The 20000-nt window shown below is 48.2% G+C and overlaps 1 protein-coding gene across 1 annotated transcript in view; it reads right to left on the bottom strand.

The window, feature by feature from the left end:
• LOC135535270 (ELKS/Rab6-interacting/CAST family member 1-like) overlaps window positions 1–20000 on the bottom strand; it is a 215690-nt gene that overhangs the window by 135944 nt on the left and 59746 nt on the right. The window contains exon 3 of the mRNA XM_064961943.1: window positions 6379–6480. Within this exon, the coding sequence (XP_064818015.1) occupies window positions 6379–6480 (102 nt within the window). The remainder of the gene's footprint in view (window positions 1–6378; window positions 6481–20000) is intronic.

The following is a 20000-nucleotide window of genomic DNA, read 5'->3' as shown; positions in this document are numbered from 1 at the left end:
GTACAGAACTGTAGCAAGACCAGCCAGGACCAGACCTTTTCCTGCTACTGTACAGAACTGTAGCAAGACCAGCCAGGACCAACCCTTTTCCTGCTACTGTACAGTACTGTAGCAAGACCAGCCAGGACCAGACCTTTTCCTGCTACTGTACAGAACTGTAGCAAGACCAGCCAGGACCAACCCTTTTCCTGCTACTGTGCAGAACTGTAGCAAGACCAGCCAGGACCAGACCTTTTCCTGCTACTGTGCAGAACTGTAGCAAGACCAGCCAGGACCAACTCCTTTTCCTGCTACTGTGCAGAACTGTAGCAAGACCAGCCAGGACCAGACCTTTTCCTGCTACTGTACAGAACTGTAGCAAGACCAGCCAGGACCAACTCCTTTTCCTGCTACTGTGCAGTACTGTAGCAAGACCAGCCAGGACCAACTCCTTTTCCTGCTACTGTGCAGTACTGTAGCAAGACCAGCCAGGACCAACTCCTTTTCCTGCTACTGTGCAGTACTGTAGCAAGACCAGCCAGGACCAGACCTTTTCCTGCTACTGTGCAGTACTGTAGCAAGACCAGCCAGGACCAACTCCTTTTCCTGCTACTGTACAGAACTGTAGCAAGACCAGCCAGGACCAGACCTTTTCCTGCTACTGTACAGAACTGTAGCAAGACCAGCCAGGACCAACTCCTTTTCCTGCTACTGTGCAGTACTGTAGCAAGACCAGCCAGGACCAACTCCTTTTCCTGCTACTGTGCAGTACTGTAGCAAGACCAGCCAGGACCAACTCCTTTTCCTGCTACTGTGCAGTACTGTAGCAAGACCAGCCAGGACCAGACCTTTTCCTGCTACTGTGCAGAACTGTAGCAAGACCAGCCAGGACCAACCACTTTCCTGCTACTGTACAGAACTGTAGCAAGACCAGCCAGGACCAATCCTTTTCCTGCTACTGTGCAGTACTGTAGCAAGACCAGCCAGGACCAACCATTTTGCTGCTACTGTACAGAACTGTAGCAAGACCAGCCAGGACCAGACCTTTTCCTGCTACTGTACAGAACTGTAGCAAGACCAGCCAGGACCAGACCTTTTCCTGCTACTGTGCAGTACTGTAGCAAGACCAGCCCCTTTCCTGCTGCTGTGGAAACTGTGACATGAGGTGAAAGTATTCCAGCCATTTAGCATTCAAAATAAACACAACAACAACAGCTACAGTAGCAACTAGCTAGAAACACGACAACAACAGCTACAGTAGCAACTAGCTAGAAACACGACAACAACAGCTACAGTAGCAACTAGCTAGAAACACGACAACAACAGCTACAGTAGCATCTAGCTAGAAACACGACAACAACAGCTACAGTAGCAACTAGCTAGAAACACGACAACAACAGCTACAGTAGCAACTAGCTAGAAACACGACAACAACAGCTACAGTAGCATCTAGCTAGAAACACGACAACAACAGCTACAGTAGCAACTAGCTTGAAACACGACAACAACAGCTACAGTAGCAACTAGCTAGAAACACGACAACAACAGCTACAGTAGCAACTAGCTAGAGACACGACAACAACAGCTACAGTAGCAACTCGCTAGAAACACGACAACAACAGCTACAGTAGCAACTACCTAGAAACACGACAACCACAGCTACAGTAGCAACTAGCTAGAAACACGACAACAACAGCTACAGTAGCAACTAGCTAGAAATACGACAACAACAGCTACAGTAGCAACTAGCTAGAAACACGACAACAACAGCTACAGTAGCAACTAGCTAGAAACACGACAACAACAGCTATAGTAGCAACTAGTTAGAAACACGACAACAACAGCAACTTGCTAGAAACACGACAACAACAGCTACAGTAGCAACTCGCTAGAAACACGACAACAACAGCTACAGTAGCAACTACCTAGAAACACGACAACCACAGCTACAGTAGCAACTAGCTAGAAACACGACAACAACAGCTACAGTAGCAACTAGCTAGAAATACGACAACAGCTACAGTAGCAACTAGCTAGAAACACGACAACAACAGCTACAGTAGCAACTAGCTAGAAACACGACAACAACAGCTATAGTAGCAACTAGTTAGAAACACGACAACAACAGCAACTTGCTAGAAACACGACAACAACAGCTATAGTAGCAACTAGTTAGAAACACGACAACAACAGCAACTTGCTAGAAACACGACAACAACAGCTACAGTAGCAACTCGCTAGAAACACGACAACAACAGCTACAGTAGCAACTACCTAGAAACACGACAACCACAGCTACAGTAGCAACTAGCTAGAAACACGACAACAACAGCTACAGTAGCAACTAGCTAGAAATACGACAACAACAGCTACAGTAGCAACTAGCTAGAAACACGACAACAACAGCTACAGTAGCAACTAGCTAGAAACACGACAACAACAGCTATAGTAGCAACTAGTTAGAAACACGACAACAACAGCAACTTGCTAGAAACACGACAACAACAGCTACAGTGGCAACTAGCTAGAAACATGACAACAACAGCTACAGTAGCAACTAGCTAGAAACACGACAACAACAGCTACAGTAGAAACTAGCTAGAAACACGACAACAACAGCTACAGTAGAAACTAGCTAGAAACACGACAACAACAGCTACAGTAGCAACTAGCTAGAAACACGACAACAACAGCTACAGTAGCAACTAGCTAGAAACACGACAACAACAGCTACAGTAGCAACTAGCTAGAGACACGACAACAACAGCTACAGTAGCAACTCGCTAGAAACATGACAACAACAGCTACAGTAGCAACTCGCTAGAAATACGACAACAACAGCTACAGTAGCAACTCGCTAGAAACATGACAACAACAGCTACAGTAGCAACTAGCTAGAGACACGACAACAACAGCTACAGTAGCAACTCGCTAGAAATACGACAACAACAGCTACAGTAGCAACTAGCTAGAAACAAAAACAGAGAAATAAATGAGGGAGGGAGTGAGAAGGAGAGAGACTAATGACGGCTGTAACTTTATTTAGACTTCATCAGAGAGGTGGATAAAGGGTGTTAGATGGAAACGAAATCCGACTAGGACTCCAGGATGAAGAACACACTCTTCTCAGTCTGTCTGTGCAGTATCGTGTGGTTTTAGGCCTCCCTATGCTAACAGAATGAGTGAAGGGGAATGGAAGACTGGAAGAATGACATAGTGGAGAGATGTGATGCTTGTCGTTGTTCCTGTTTTGATTGGACTGTCCGTCTGTGAATAATGACAGGGAATTGTCCCCAGATCAGAGAGAGACGAGGCGACACTAAGTGTTTTCTTGGCAACTAGAGATGAGCGAATGGGATGGGGGTTTCTGTGATTAACGGAATGTGTGTGTGTGTGTGTGTGTGTGTGTGTGTGTGTGTGTGTGTCAGGTTGACGGCCACACACAAATTTGTGTGTGTGTGTGTGTGTGTGTGTGTGTGTGTGTGTGTGTGTGAATATTTACCGAACAGACATTCTTTCTTACCGACTATATTTTCCAGCTTGACTTTGTGACAGAAAGCAGTCCCCATACACTGTCTCACACACATTATCTCACACTGTGTCACCCCCCCCTCCCCTCCCCTCTCTCACTCCCTCATCCCTCCTTCATCAACTCTAACTCTCTCCCTGTTCCATGTCGTCTTATTCCGGGCCCTTCCGTGTCTGGAGCCTTTAAAGTGAGGTGTCAAACTGAATAACTCTCTGTTCTGGGGGCCTCTGGGGCCAGAGGGGGTATGGAAGGGACTCCTTGGTGGACAGGATTGCTCATACATACTGTACTGTATGTTTGGTGTACTGGTGAAGAAGTTAAGACACCATGTTAAAATGATGTAGAGGGGGAATTTGAGCAATAAACCAGGACTGGCTTATGTAGACTGACTGCTGGGGGAGAGCTGTCTCTCCTCCTTATGTAGACTGACTGCTGGGGGAGAGCTGTCTCTCCTCCTTATGTAGACTGACTGCTGGGGGAGAGCTGTCTCTCCTTATCCTTATGTAGACTGACTAATGGGGGGAGATCTGTCTCTCCTCCTCCTTATGTAGACTGACTGCCGGGGATATCTGTCTCTCCTCCTCCTTATGTAGACTGACTGCTGGGGATATCTGTCTCTCCTCCTCCTTATGTAGACTGACTGCTGGGGGAGATCTGTCTCTCCTCCTCCTTATGTAGACTGACTGATGGGGAGATCTGTCTCTCCTTCTCCTTATGTAGACTGACTGCTGGGGAGATCTGTCTCTCCTCCTTATGTAGACTGACTGCTGGGGGAGATCTGTCTCTCCTTCTCCTTATGTAGACTGACTGCTGGGGGAGATCTGTCTCTCCTTCTCCTTATGTAGACTAACTGCTGGGGAGATCTGTCTCTCCTTCTCCTTATGTAGACTGACTGCTGGGGAGATCTGTCTCTCCTCCTCCTTATGTAGACTGACTGATGGGGGGAGATCTGTCTCTCCTTCTCCTTATGTAGACTGACTGCTGGGGAGATCTGTCTCTCCTCCTTATGTAGACTGACAGCTGGGGAGATCTGTCTCTCCTCCTCCTTATGTAGACTGACTGCTGGGGGAGATCTGTCTCTCCTCCTTATGTAGACTGACTGTTGGGGATATCTGTCTCTCCTTCTCCTTATGTAGACTGACTGCTGGGGGAGATCTGTCTCTCCTCCTCCTTATGTAGACTGACTGCTGGGGGAGAGCTGTCTCTCATTCTCCTTATGTAGACTGACTGCTGGGGATATCTGTCTCTCCTTCTCCTTATGTAGACTGACTGCTGGGGGAGATCTGTCTCTCCTCCTTATGTAGACTGACTGCTGGGGGAGATCTGTCTCTCCTCCTCCTTATGTAGACTGACTACTGGGGAGATCTGTCTCTCCTCCTCCTTATGTAGACTGACTGATGGGGAGATCTGTCTCTCCTTCTCCTTATGTAGACTGACTGCTGGGGGAGATCTGTCTCTCCTCCTTATGTAGACTGACTGCTGGGGGAGAGCTGTCTCTCCTCCTCCTTATGTAGACTGACTGCTGGGGATATCTGTCTCTCCTCCTTAAGTAGACTGACTGCTAGAGAAACCTGTCTCTCCTTCCCTCCATGTCTCTCCGTCCCTCCCTGGCCTGTCTGTTAAGCAGGACAATACAGTATGGTACAGTAACATTACACTGTGCTGTAAGGCTCATTGGAAGGCTATAGGTCCATCATGAAGGCTTCAGGCTATACATGATTGAGCATTGGGAAAACAATGGACGGACAAAGCCAATCAAATCCTGGAAAGTTGTACACTAAGCATGGAGAACTGGACTGGGATTGGGGCCTAATGTGGTGTGTGTGTGTGTGTATACATTCTTCTCATGTGTACTGGGCCTTTGTACGCCTAAATGCGTTTTGGTGCCTAATATGAAATAATAGGAGAGCTTACAGCTGAGGGTGCTGTGGTTTATTGAATGTGAAAGATGTAATTTCCTGTTGTTTATGCTTGGCTGTAATGACTTTGCCTTGTAAACCAGGACAGAGCCTTTAGGGATACATTAAACATTACAGACTGAGAGGGAGGGAGGGAGGGAGGGAGTGGGGAGAGGGAGGGGGTGGATGAATGGATGGAGGGAGGGGGAGGGAGGGGGAGGGAGAGAGGGAGGTGGGGAGAGAGGAAGGGAGGGGGAGGGAGGGAGGGGAGAGGGAGGGAGAGAGAGAGGGGGAGAGGGAGGGAGGGGGAGAGGGAAAGAGAGAAAGGTGTAAAGGAGGACATAAAACAGAGGATGAGTGAAAGAAAAAAGTGGACTCAGTAGATGACTCAGTATGGGGAGATCAAATGACAGGCCTAGTAGAGGACTCAGTATGGGGAGATCAGATGACAGGACTAGTAGAGGACTCAGTATGGGGGGATCAAATGACAGGACTAGTAGATGACTCAGTATGGGGAGATCAGATGACAGGACTAGTAGATGACTCAGTATGGGAAGGATGGATCATTCTGTGGGCCAAATGGCACCATAAGCCAAATATACAGTGCACTACATTTGACCAGACTCTGGTCAAAGCTGGTGCACTATAATGACTTACTGTAGCACACTGGACTATAATGACTTACTGTAACAGTACTATACAGTATAAAGTCACATTCTACTCTACCAGTCTCACAGGTTTGTCGTTTCACTTGGAACAGCGTCCAGAAACCAGACTTTATAAACCAACCCTCTGTTGACCCGCTGGAGGGATTGTGTGAAAGGGTGAATTCCGAATGCAGGATCTGAACTGGCATCGCTACAAGCCGTCTTCCTCAACAGGAAACAAATATTCCAGGGACCAATAGGCCTTTTCTCCTTAGCAGACTGCATATATTAACATTTCATTTACATACATTGCATGTGTTCTTACCTGGTCTGGGGAGGGTTTGTGATTGGTCTGCTCAGAACGTGAGGAGGCCTTCAGATGCTCAGCCTCGTAGTTGTCGGCCATCAGCTTCATACGGTTCTGGGTCTGGTAGAGAGACAACAGAGTAGTAATGACATTCTCATCAACATACAGCAGATTGATACGGTTCTGGGTCTGGTAGAGAGACAACAGAGTAGTAATAACATTCTCATCAACATACAGTAGATTGATACGGTTCTGGGTCTGGTAGAGAGACAACAGAGTAGTAATGACATTCTCATCAACATACAGTAGATTGATACGGTTCTGGGTCTGGTAGAGAGACAACAGAGTGGTAATAACATTCTCATCAACATACAGTAGATTGATACGGTTCTGGGTCTGGTAGAGAGACAACAGAGTGGTAATAACATTCTCATCAACATACAGTAGATTGATACGGTTCTGGGTCTGGTAGAGAGACAACAGAGTGGTAATAACATTCTCATCAACATACAGTAGATTGATACGGTTCTGGGTCTGGTAGAGAGACAACAGAGTAGTAATAACATTCTCATCAACATACAGTAGATTGATATGGTTCTGGGTCTGGTAGAGAGACAACAGAGTAGTAATAACATTCTCATCAACATACAGTAGATTGATACGGTTCTGGGTCTGGTAGAGAGACAACAGAGTAGTAATAACATTCTCATCAACATACAGTAGATTGATACGGTTCTGGGTCTGGTAGAGAGACAACAGAGTGGTAATAACATTCTCATCAGCATACAGTAGATTCTAATGTTTACATAATAACTCCATATGGAGTCTGGTAGAGAGACATAGAAGAAAGGTTTAATATGATTATACAGGTATTATATACCCTTCTTCAGCAATACCCTTCATCAATCCCCCCTTCATCACTACCCTTCATCAATACCCCCTTCATCTATACCCCCTTCATCAATACCCCCTTCATCTATACCCCCTTCATCAATACCTTTCATCAATATCCTTCATCAATAACCTCTTCATCAATACCCCCTTCATCAATACCCTTCATCAATACCATCTTCATCAATACCCCCCTCATCAATACTCCCTTCATCAATACCCTTCATCTATATGCCATTCATCAATATCCCTTCATCAATACGCCCTTCATCAATACCCTATTCATCAATACCCTATTCATCAATATCCCATTCATCACTACCCTTCATCAATGCCCCCTTCATCAATACCCTATTCATTAATACCCCCTTCATCAATAAGAATTTGTTCTTAACTGACTTGCCTGGTTAAATAAAGGTAAAATAAATAAATAAATATATTTTTTAAATACCCCCTTCATCAATACCCTTCATCAATACCCTTCATCAATACCCTTCATCCATACCCTTCATCAATACCCTTCATCAATACCCCCTTCATCCATACCCTTCATCCATACCCTTCATCCATACCCTTCATCAATACCCCCTTCATCAATACCCTTCATCAATACCCTTCATCAATATCCCCTTCATCCATACCCTTCATCCATACCCTTCATCCATACCCTTCATCAATACCCCCTTCATCCATACCCTTCATCAATACCCTTCATCAATACCCTTCATCAATACCCTTCATCAATACCCCCTTCATCCATACCCTTCATCCATACCCCCTTCATCCATACCCTTCATCCATACCCTTCATCCATACCCTTCATCCATACCCTTCATCAATACCCTTCATCAATACCCTTCATCCATACCCTTCATCCATACCCTTCATCCATACCCTTCATCCATACCCTTCATCCATACCCTTCATCAATACCCAACATCAATACCCTTCATCAATACCCTTCATCAATACCCTTCATCCATACCCTTCATCCATACCCTTCATCCATACCCTTCATCCATACCCTTCATCCATACCCTTCATCCATACCCTTCATCAATACCCCCTTCATCAATACCCTTCATCAATACCCCCTTCATCAATACCCTTCATCCATACCCCCTTGACCAATACCCCCTTCATCAATACCCCCTACATCAATACCCCATTCATCAATACCCCCTGCATCAATACCCTTCATCACTAACCCATTCCTCAATACCTTTCATCAATATCCTTCATCAATACCCTCTTCATCAATACCCCCTTCATCAATACCCTTCATCAATACCCTAGCATCAATACCCTTCATCAATACCCTTCATCAATACCCCCTTCATCTATAAACCCTTCATCAGTACCCCCTTCATCTATACACCCTTCATCAGTACCCCCTTCATCAATACCCTCTTCATTAATACCCTCTTCATCAATACACTTCATCAATATCCTCTACATCAATACCCTCTTCATCAATACCATCTTCATCAATACCCCCCTCATCAATACCCCATTCATCAATACCCCATCATCAATAACCCCTTCATCAATACCCTTCATCAATACCCTTCATCAATACCCCCTTCATCAATACCCTTTATCAATACCCTTTATCAATACCCTTTATCAATACCCTTCATCAATACCCTTCATCCCCACCCTTCATCCCCACCCTTCATCAATACCCTCTTCATTAATACCCTCTTCATCAATACACTTCATCAATATCCTCTTCATCAATACCCTCTTCATCAATACCATCTTCATCAATACCCCCTTCATCAATACCCTTCATCAATACCCTAGCATCAATACCCTTCATCAATACCCTTCATCAATACCCCCTTCATCTATAAACCCTTCATCAGTACCCCCTTCATCTATACACCCTTCATCAGTACCCCCTTCATCAATACCCTCTTCATTAATACCCTCTTCATCAATACACTTCATCAATATCCTCTTCATCAATACCCTCTTCATCAATACCATCTTCATCAATACCCCCTCATCAATACCCCATTCATCAATACCCCATCATCAATAACCCCTTCATCAATACCCTTCATCAATACCCTTCATCAATACCCCCTTCATCAATACCCTTTATCAATACCCTTTATCAATACCCTTCATCAATACCCTTCATCCCCACCCTTCATCCCCACCCTTCATCAATACCCTCTTCATTAATACCCTCTTCATCAATACACTTCATCAATATCCTCTTCATCAATACCCTCTTCATCAATACCATCTTCATCAATACCCCCCTCATCAATACCCCATTCATCAATACCCCATCATCAATAACCCCTTCATCAATACCCATCATAAATACCCTTCATCAATACCCTTCATCAATACCCCCTTCATCACTACCCCTTCATCAATACCCCCTTCATCAATACCCCTTCATCAATCCCCCTTCATCAATCCCCCCTTCATCAATACCCCCTTCATCAATACCCCCTTCATCAATACCCTATTCATCAATACCCTTCATCAACCCCTTCATCAATCCCCCTTCATCAATCCCCCTTCATCAATACCCCCTACATCAATACCCTTCATCAATACCCTTCATCAATACCCTTCATCAATACCCTTTATCAATACCCTTTATCAATACCCTTCATCAATACCCTTCATCCCCACCCTTCATCCCCACCCTTCATCAATACCCTCTTCATTAATACCCTCTTCATCAATACACTTCATCAATATCCTCTTCATCAATACCCTCTTCATCAATACCATCTTCATCAATACCCCCCTCATCAATACCCCATTCATCAATACCCCATCATCAATAACCCCTTCATCAATACCCATCATCAATACCCTTCATCAATACCCTTCATCAATACCCCCTTCATCAATACCCCCTTCATCAATACCCTTCATCAATACCCCCTTCATCAATACCCTTCATCACTACCCCTTCATCAATACCCTTCATCACTACCCCTTCATCAATACCCCCTTCATCAATACCCTTCATCAATCCCCCCTTCATCAATACCCCCTTCATCAATACCCCCTACATCAATACCCCATTCATCAATACCCCTTCATCCATACCCCCTTCAATACCCTTCATCAATACCCCTTCATCAATACCCCCTTCATCAATACCCTTCATCACTACCCCCTTCATCAATACCCCCTTCATCAATACCCTCTTCATCAATACCCTTCATCAATACCCCATTCATCAATACCCCATTCATCAATACCCTTCATCAATACCCTTCATCAATACCCTTCATCAATACCCCCTTCATCAATACCCTTCATCAATACCCTTCATCAATACCCTTCATCAATACCCTTTATCAATACCCTTCATCCATACCCTTCATCCCCACCCTTCATCAATACCCTTCATCAATACCCCTTCATCAATACCCTTCATCACTACCCCCTTCATCAATACCCTTCATCAATACCCCCTTCATCAATACCCTTCATCAATCCCCCCTTCATCAATACCCCCTTCATCAATACCCCCTACATCAATACCCCATTCATCAATACCCCCTTCATCCATACCCCCTTCAATACCCTTCATCAATACCCCCTTCATCAATACCCTTCATCAATACCCTTCATCAATACCCCATTCATCAATATCCTTCATCAATACCCCCTTCATCAATACCCTTCATCAATACCCCATTCATCAATACCCCCTTCATCAATACCCCCTTCATCAATACCCTTCATCAATACCCCCTTCATCAATATCCTTCATCAATACCCCCTTCATCAATACCCTTCATCAATACCCCATTCATCAATACCCCCTTCATCAATACCCCCTTCATCAATACCCTTCATCAATACCCTTCATCAATACCCCATTCATCAATACCCCCTTCATCAATACCCCATTCATCAATCCCCCCTTCATCAATCCCCCTTCATCAATCCCCCCTTCATCAATACCCCCTTCATCAATACCCCCTTCATCAATACCCCCTTCATCAATACCCTCTTCATCAATACCCTATTCATCAATACCCCCTACATCAATATCCTTCATCAATACCCCTTCATCAATACCCCCTTCATCAATACCCTTCATCACTACCCCCTTCATCAATACCCCTTCATCAATCCCCCTTCATCAATCCCCCTTCATCAATACCCCCTTCATCAATACCCCCTTCATCAATACCCCTTCATCAATACCCTCTTCATCAATACCCTATTCATCAATACCCTTCATCAATACCCCTTCATCAATCCCCCCTTCATCAATACCCCCTTCATCAATACCCCCTACATCAATACCCTTCATCAATACCCTTCATCAATACCCTTCATCAATACCCCATTCATCAATATCCTTCATCAATACCTTTTTCATAGTGCTCACTAACATGTACAGGCTGTATAGACCTTATAACCCAGCAGTTTAAGAACAGAGAATGTGCTACTGTACTGCACACATCTCTAACCAGAATCTCTGCACAGAGCTCGTTGCCTCTCCCAAAGCCGACTCCACGAGCAGAAGGAGTTATCACATCCCTATCAGACTGTTGCAGGGCAAATACTCCTGTATGAATTCCATTACGGACGTTAGAAGAACGAGAAGAGTTGGATTTTCTTTCAGAGCGGTAGAATATAACTTTGAGCCCCGCAGCGAGAGTTCCACTACGGCATATTCACACTATCTTCAGCTGGAACTGATCTGAGAGCAGAGGAGAGGAGAGAGAAAACACCCTCAAAGAGATCTTTAAAGGAGAGGAGAAGAGGAGGGTGTGAAAAACTAATAACAGAGAGGAGGAAGCCATGGAGGGGGAGGTAAGGAGAGAGAGACAGAGAGATAGAGAGAGAGAGAGAAACCCACATATGGAGTAACAAGTGTCACTGAGGAGTAAGGAAAGGAACATATCCTAAGGTGGATTGACACACACACACACACACACACACACACACACACACACACACACACACACACACACACACACACACACACACACACACACAGTAACCCCAAACACACACACACAGTAACCCTAAACACACACACACACACACACAGTAACCCCAAACACACACACACACACAGTAACCCTAAACACACACACACACACAGTAACCCCAAACACACACACACACACACACAGTAACCCTAAACACACACACGCACACACACACACACACACACACACACACACACACACACACACACACACACACACACACACACACACACACACACACAGTAACCCCAAACACACACACAGTAACCCTAAAACACACACACACACACACAGTAACCCCAAACACACACACAGTAACCCTAAACACACACACACACAGTAACCCCAAACACACACACACACACACACAGTAACCCTAAACACACACACGCACACACACACACACACACACACACACACACACACACACACACACACACACACACACACACACACACACAGTAACCCCCCCAACATGCTGTTTTTATTGAGTGGTTGTGTTTATATATTGTGAAGTCCAGTCCCAGGGTCATCAGCAGTGATGCAGTCGCTCTGTCTCATCCAGTGAGGTGGTAGATGACCACATGAGAACAGAGAACATGGATATGGGGGGAATCATCTACATGACCAATCAGCCTGCCAGTCTCCTCAGCAGGACATGGTAGATGCACACAGAACATACGACGTATAAAATGCTTTAAATCAGAGAGGGAAGTGAAGTGGAGTGGAACCGTGGCACGCCCAAACCCTCGCCCTTCCCTTCCGGCAGCACGTCCCCCTCTCTGTCTCCGTCTCTGACCCAATGCAAAATGTGATGGTTGATCTCCTTCTGTTTGGTTTTCTCACTCTACCCAACCCCTCCCTCCATTCCCTCCCTCCATCCCCCTCCCTCCATCCCTCCATCTCTCCATTCCCCTCCCTCCATCTCTCCATCCCCCTCCCTCCATCTCTCCATTCCCCTCCCTCCATCCCCCTCCCTCCATCTCTCCATCCCCCTCCCTCCATCCCCCTCCCTCCATCCCCCTCCCTCCATCTCTCCATTCCCTCCCTCCATCTCTCCATCCCCCTCCCTCCATCTCTCCATCCCCCTCCCTCCATCTCTCCATCCCCCTCCCTCCATCTCTCCATCCCCCTCCCTCCATCTCTCCATCCCCCTCCCTCCATCTCTCCATTCCCCTCCCTCCATCCCCCTCCATCCATCCCTTCATCCCCCTCCCTCCATCCCTCCATCCCCTCCCTCCATCCCTCCATCCCCCTCCCTCCATCTCTCCATTCCCTCCCTCCATCTCTCCATCCCCCTCCCTCCATCTCTCCATCCCCCTCCCTCCATCTCTCCATCCCCCTCCCTCCATCCCCCCATCCCCCTCCATCTCTCCATCCCCCTCCCTCCATCTCTCCATCCCCCTCCCTCCATCCCTCCATCCCCCTCCCTCCCTCCATCCCCCTCCCTCCATCACCCTCCCTCCATCTCTCCATCCCCCTCCCTCCATCTCTCCATCCCCCTCCCTCCCTCCCTCCATTCCCTTCCTTCCATCTCTCCATCCCCCATCTCTCCATCCCCCTCCCTCCATCCCCCTCCCTCCATCTGTATATATCTGTATATATCAATGATGTTGCTCTTGCTGCAGGCGATTCCCTGATCCACCTCTACGCAGACGACACCATTCTATATACTTCCGGCCCGTCCTTGGACACTGTGCTATCTGACCTCCAAACGAGCTTCAATGCCATACAACACTCCTTCCGTGGCCTCCAACTGCTCTTAAACGCTAGTAAAACCAAATGCATGCTTTTTGTGTAACTCGGTGTTGTCTGTTCACACTGTTATGCTTTATTTTGGCCAGGTCGCAGTTGCAAATGAGAACTTGTTCTCAACTAGCCTACCTGGTTAAATAAAGGTGAAATAAAAAAATAAATAAAAAAATCTCTCCATCCCCCTCCCTCCCTCCATTCCCTTCCCTCCATCTCTCCATCCCCCTCCCTCCATCTCTCCATCCCCCTCCCTCCATCTCTCCATTCCCCTCCCTCCATCTCTCCATCTCTCCATTCCCTCCCTCCATTCCCTTCCCTCCATCTCTCCATCCCCCTCCATCCATCTCCCCATCCCCCTCCCTCCATCTCTCCATTCCCCTCCCTCCATCTCTCCATCCCCCTCCCTCCATCTCTCCATCCCCCTCCCTCCATCTCTCCATTCCCCTCCCTCCATCTCTCCATCCCCCTCCCTCCATCTCTCCATCCCCCCATCTCTCCATTCCCCTCCCTCCATCTCTCCATCCCCCTCCCTCCATCTCTCCATTCCCCTTCCTCCATCTCTCCATCCCCCTCCCTCCATCTCTCCATCCCCCTCCCTCCATCTCTCCATCCCCCTCCCTCCATCTCTCCATCTCTCCCCTCCCTCCATCTCTCCATCCCCCTCCATCTCTCCATTCCCCTCCATCTCTCCATTCCCCTCCCTACATCTCTCCATTCCCCTCCCTCCATCTCTCCATCCCCCTCCCTCCATCTCTCCATCCCCCTCCCTCCATCTCTCCACCCTCCATCCATCTCTCCATTCCCCTCCCTCCATCTCTCCATCTCTCCATCCCCCTCCCTCCATCTCTCCATCCCCCTTCCTCCATCTCTCCATCCCCCTCCCTCCATCTCTCCATTCCCCTCCCTCCATCTCTCCATCCCCCTCCATCTCTCCATTCCCCTCCCTCCATCTCTCCATCCCCCTCCCTCCATCTCTCCATCCCCCTCCCTCCATCTCTCCACCCCCCTCCATCCATCTCTCCATTCCCCTCCCTCCATCTCTCCATCTCTCCATCCCCCTCCCTCCATCTCTCCATCCCCCTTCCTCCATCTCTCCATCCCCCTCCCTCCATCTCTCCATTCCCCTCCCTCCATCTCTCCATCTCTCCATTCCCCTCCCTCCATCTCTCCATCCCCCTCCCTCCATCTCTCCATCCCCCTCCCTCCATCTCTCCATTCCCCTCCCTCCATCTCTCAACGTTATAATTCCATAATTAGATATAATATAACAAATGAATGGGACCGGCCCCATGGCTGGATTCTACCAGATGACCATTGAAAAGGTGACCAGCGGGCGAGAAAGTTACAAAGTGGATGTAGATCATGTGATTAAATATTACCCACAAGACACCAGTCTCAACGTCAACAGTGAAGAGTTGACTCCGGGATGCTGGCCTTCCAGGCAGAGTTCCTCTGTCCAGTGTCTGTGTTCTTTTGCCCATCTTAATCTTTTATTTTTATTGGCCAGTCTGAGATATGGCTTTTTCTTTGCAACTCTGCCTAGAAGGCCAGCATCCCGGAGTCGGGACATTGTTGACGTTGAGACTGGTGTTTTTTGAGTACTATTTAATGAAGCTGCCAGTTGAGGACTTGTGAGGGGTCTGTTTCTCAAACTAGACAATCTAATGTCCTCTTGCTCAGTTGTGCACCGGGGCCTCCCACTCCTCTTTCTATTCTGGTTAGTGCCAGTTTGCTCTGTTCTGTGAAGGGAGTAGTACACAGCATTGTACGAGAACTTCAGTTTCTTGGCAATTTCTCGAATGGAAAAGCCTTCATTTCTCAGAACAAGAATAGACTGACGAGTTTCAGAAGAAAGTTATTTGTTTCAGGCCATTTTAAGCCTGTAATCAAACCCACAAATGCTGATGCTCCAGATACTCAACTAGTCTAAAGAAGGCCTGTTTTATTGCTTCTTTAATCAGAATAACAGTTGTCAGCTGTGCTAACATAATTGCAAAAGGTTTTTGGAATGATCAATTAGCCTTTTAAAATTATAAACTTTTTAAAACACAACATGCCATTGGAACACAGGAGTGATGGTTGCTGATAGTGGGCATCTAAACGCCTATGTAGATTTTCCAATACAAATCTGCTGTTTCCAGCTACAATAGTCATTTACAACACATGAACAATGTCTACACTGTATTTCTGATCAATGTGATGTTATTTTAATGGACAAAATTTTAGATTTTCTTAAAAATAAAAAATAAAATTGAATGGTAGTATACGTGTGTGTGAGTGTGTGTGTGAATGTGTGTGCGTGTATGAGTGAGTGGAGGGGGGGGGGCAAGTCCAGTGTTCCTGTAGAGGCCAATTAGATGAGAGGGAGTTTTGGACGTCAGCCACGCGCCTTCACACACACACACACACACACACACACACACACACACACACACACACACACACACACACACACACACACACACACACACACACACACACCTCTGCCATGCGCCTTTTGTTCACTAAACACTGGCCCTTTGGTTCTCCTCGATGGTGCGCATGTTTGTGTGTGTGTGTGTGTGTGTGTGTGTGTGTGTGTGTGTGTGTGCCTGATACTCGACGAGAGTAGGGTTGCAGCTGGTTGCTCGGCACACACACAAACACACACACTGGGTACGGTGGGGTGGCAGGCTAAGCTATGAGAGGACTAATGAGGGGAAGTAGTTTCCCTGGGGATACTGGAGACTGGGAAGAGACACACACACTCACGCACTCAAGACATACTACCTACACTAACAGCACAGAAATATTGCCTGAGTGTGTTGCCATTGTTTGAATGCGTTGCCATTGCAGAGTACTCAAGAGAGTGGGAGAGAGAGAGAGAGGCAGAGAGAGAGAAAGAGAGAGAGAGAGAGAAAGAGGGAGGAGAGCGATGGAGAGGGAGGGAGAGAGAGAGAGAGAGAGAGAGAGAGAGAGAGAGAGAGAGAGAGAGAGAGAGAGAGAGAGAGAGAGAGAGAGAGAGAGAGAGAGGGAGGAGAGCGATGGAGAGGGAGAGAGAGAGAGAGAGAGAGAGAGAGAGAAAGGGAGAGAGAGAAAGGGAGAGAGAGGGAGAGCAACTGGCTTAACAAGCCACTTAGGGAAAGGTCAATAAAAAGCCTTAGCCAAACATCCTCCCTCCCTCCCCTCCCCTCTCCCCCTCCCTCCCCTTCCCTCCCCCCCTCCCCTCTCCCCCTCCCTCCAATCCCCTCTCCCCCTCCCTCCCTCCCTCCCTCCCTCCCAGGCACCATATTCCCACTCCTGGCTCTCTAAAATAGACCAGCTACAGAACAGTAGCCACAGAGTGTGAGGTGAGCAGATGCCTGTCAAATAAACTCATGCTATAGAGAGACACCATTTTGTCTCAAAATTAGTCCCACTCCACTTAAGGAAACTGCCGCCCGCAGATGCTATAGAGATGCTATATGGAGCCGCCATTATGGTTCAAACTCATTCAGTCTCCGTTTTGCCCCGTCACGCCCTACAATTATCCTACCTTCCCTTCCCCTATCCCTGACAGAGCACTAGGCTGGGCTCTCTGACAATGTGTTCCACATGCTCCGGTGGTTACGGTTGAGGATTTGGGAAAGTTCCCTGGAAGTCAGGCTTAAGCTGTTAGACTTGTAGTACCTAAATCCCTTACAGCCACGGAGCAGTCATACACAGAGAGAGAGTGGGAGGGGGAAGGGGGGGAGGGGGGAGAACAGGGGAGGGATAGAAGCACAGATACACAGCCCCAGAGCAGTCATACACAGAGAGAGGGGGGGGGGAGAGGGGAGAACAGGGGAGGGATAGAAGCACCGATCCACAGCCACGGAGCAGTCATACACAGAGAGATTGATGGGGGGAGATGGGGAGGGAGGGAGGGGAACCAACACTGGGGGAGAGAGAAATGGAGAAAGGAGGGAGAGAAAGAGTGTGAGGGAAGGTGTAAAGGAGGGAAAGGGAGAGGAAGAGAGAGGGAGGGATGTAGAATATCCTCTACAGGTGCAGAGTGCCACCAGGCCCTGTAATTGTGTGGCTAAAAGGCAAGCTGTTTTTTTGGACTGTTTATTTTAAGTGTGTGTGTTTTCAGAAGGAGGAAATGAAGGACATGTGCATGACGGGGGAGGCTGTCTTCAACCTGTGTGTACTGGAGACGCAAACACACACACTCACACTGGCTGACTAGCCCACAGAGTTCCACTGACTGATTAGCCCACAGAGTTCCACTGGCTGACTAGCCCACAGAGTTCCACTGGCTGACTAACCCACAGAGTTCCACTGGCTGACGAGCCCACAGAGTTCCACAGACTGATTAGCCCACAGAGTTCCACAGACTGATTAGCCCACAGAGTTCCACTGGCTGACGAGCCCACAGAGTTCCACAGACTGATTAGCCCACAGAGTTCCACTGGCTGATTAGCCCACAGAGTTCCACTGACTGATTAGCCCACAGAGTTCCACAGACTGATTAGCCCACAGAGTTCCACTGACTGATTAGCCCACAGAGTTCCACTGACTGACTATATGGAGAGAGGGGTGTATGGGGAGAGCGAGGGGTGTATACGGAGAGAGAGGGGTGTATAGGGAGAGAGAGGGGTATATGGGGAGAGAGAGGGGTGTATGGGGAGAGAGAGGGGTGTATAGGGAGAGAGAGGGGTGTATAGGGAGAGAGAGGGGTGTATGGGGAGAGAGAAGGGTGTATGGGGAGAGAGAAGGGTGTGTGGGGAGAGAGAAGGGTGTATGGGGAGAGAGAAGGGTGTATGGGGAGAGAGAAGGGTGTATGGGGGAGAGAGGGGGTGTATGGGGGAGAGAGAGGGGTATATGGGGGGAGAGAGGGGTGTATGGGGGAGAGAGGGGTGTATGGGGGAGAGAGGGGTGTATGGGGGAGAGAGAGGGGTGTATGGGGGAGAGAGGGGTGTATAGGGAGAGAGAGGGGTGTATGGGGGAGAGAGGGGTGTATGGGGAGAGAGAGGGGTGTATGGGGGAGAGAGGGGTGTAGGGGGAGAGAGAGGGGTGTATAGGGAGAGAGAGGGGTGTATGGGGAGAGAGAGGGGTGTATGGGGGAGAGAGGGGTGTATGGGGAGAGAGAGGGGTGTATGGGGGGGAGAGAGGGGTGTATGGGGGAGAGAGGGGTGTATGGGGAGAGAGAGGGGTGTATGGGGGAGAGAGGGGTGCATGGGGAGAGAGAGGGGTGTATAGGGGAGAGAGAGGGGTGTATGGGGAGAGAGAGGGGTGTATGGGGGGAGAGAGAGGGGTGTATAGGGAGAGAGAGGGGTGTATGGGGGAGAGAAGGGTGTATGGGGAGAGAGAAGGGTGTATGGGGAGAGAGAGGGGTGTATAGGGGAGAGAGGGGTGTATGGGGAGAGAGAAGGGTGTATGGGGAGAGAGATGGGTGTATGGGGAGAGAGAAGGGTGTATGGGGAGAGAGAGGGGTGTATGGGGAGAGAGAGGGGTGTATGGGGAGAGAGAGGGGTGTATGGGGAGAGAGAGGGGTGTATGGGGAGAGAGGGGTGTATAGGGAGAGAGAGGGGTGTATGGGGAGAGAGAGGGGTGTATGGGGAGAGAGAGGGGTGTATGGGGAGAGAGAGGGGTGTATGGGGAGAGAGAGGGGTGCATGGGGAGAGAGAGGGGTGCATGGGGAGTGAGAGGGGTGTATAGGGAGAGAGAGGGGTGTATGGGGAGAGAGAGGGGTGTATGGGGAGAGAGAGGGGTGTATGGGGGAGAGAGGGGTGTATGGGGGAGAGAGGGTGTATGGGGGAGAGAGGGGTGTATGGGGGGAGAGAGGGGTGTATGGGGAGAGAGAGGGGTGTATGGGGAGAGAGGGGTGTATGGGGAGAGAGGGGTGTATGGGGAGAGAGAGGGGTATATGGGGAGAGAGAGGGGTATATGGGGATAGAGAGGGGTGTATGGGGAGAGAGAGGGGTGTATGGGGAGAGAGAGGGGTAAATGGGGAGAGAGAGGGGTGTATGGGGATAGAGAGGGGTCTATGGGGAGAGAGAG

This window comes from Oncorhynchus masou, unplaced genomic scaffold (genome assembly GCF_036934945.1).
Source record: "Oncorhynchus masou masou isolate Uvic2021 unplaced genomic scaffold, UVic_Omas_1.1 unplaced_scaffold_469, whole genome shotgun sequence".
Lineage (NCBI taxonomy): Eukaryota > Metazoa > Chordata > Actinopteri > Salmoniformes > Salmonidae > Oncorhynchus > Oncorhynchus masou.
This window is presented reverse-complemented; position numbering and strand designations above follow the sequence as displayed.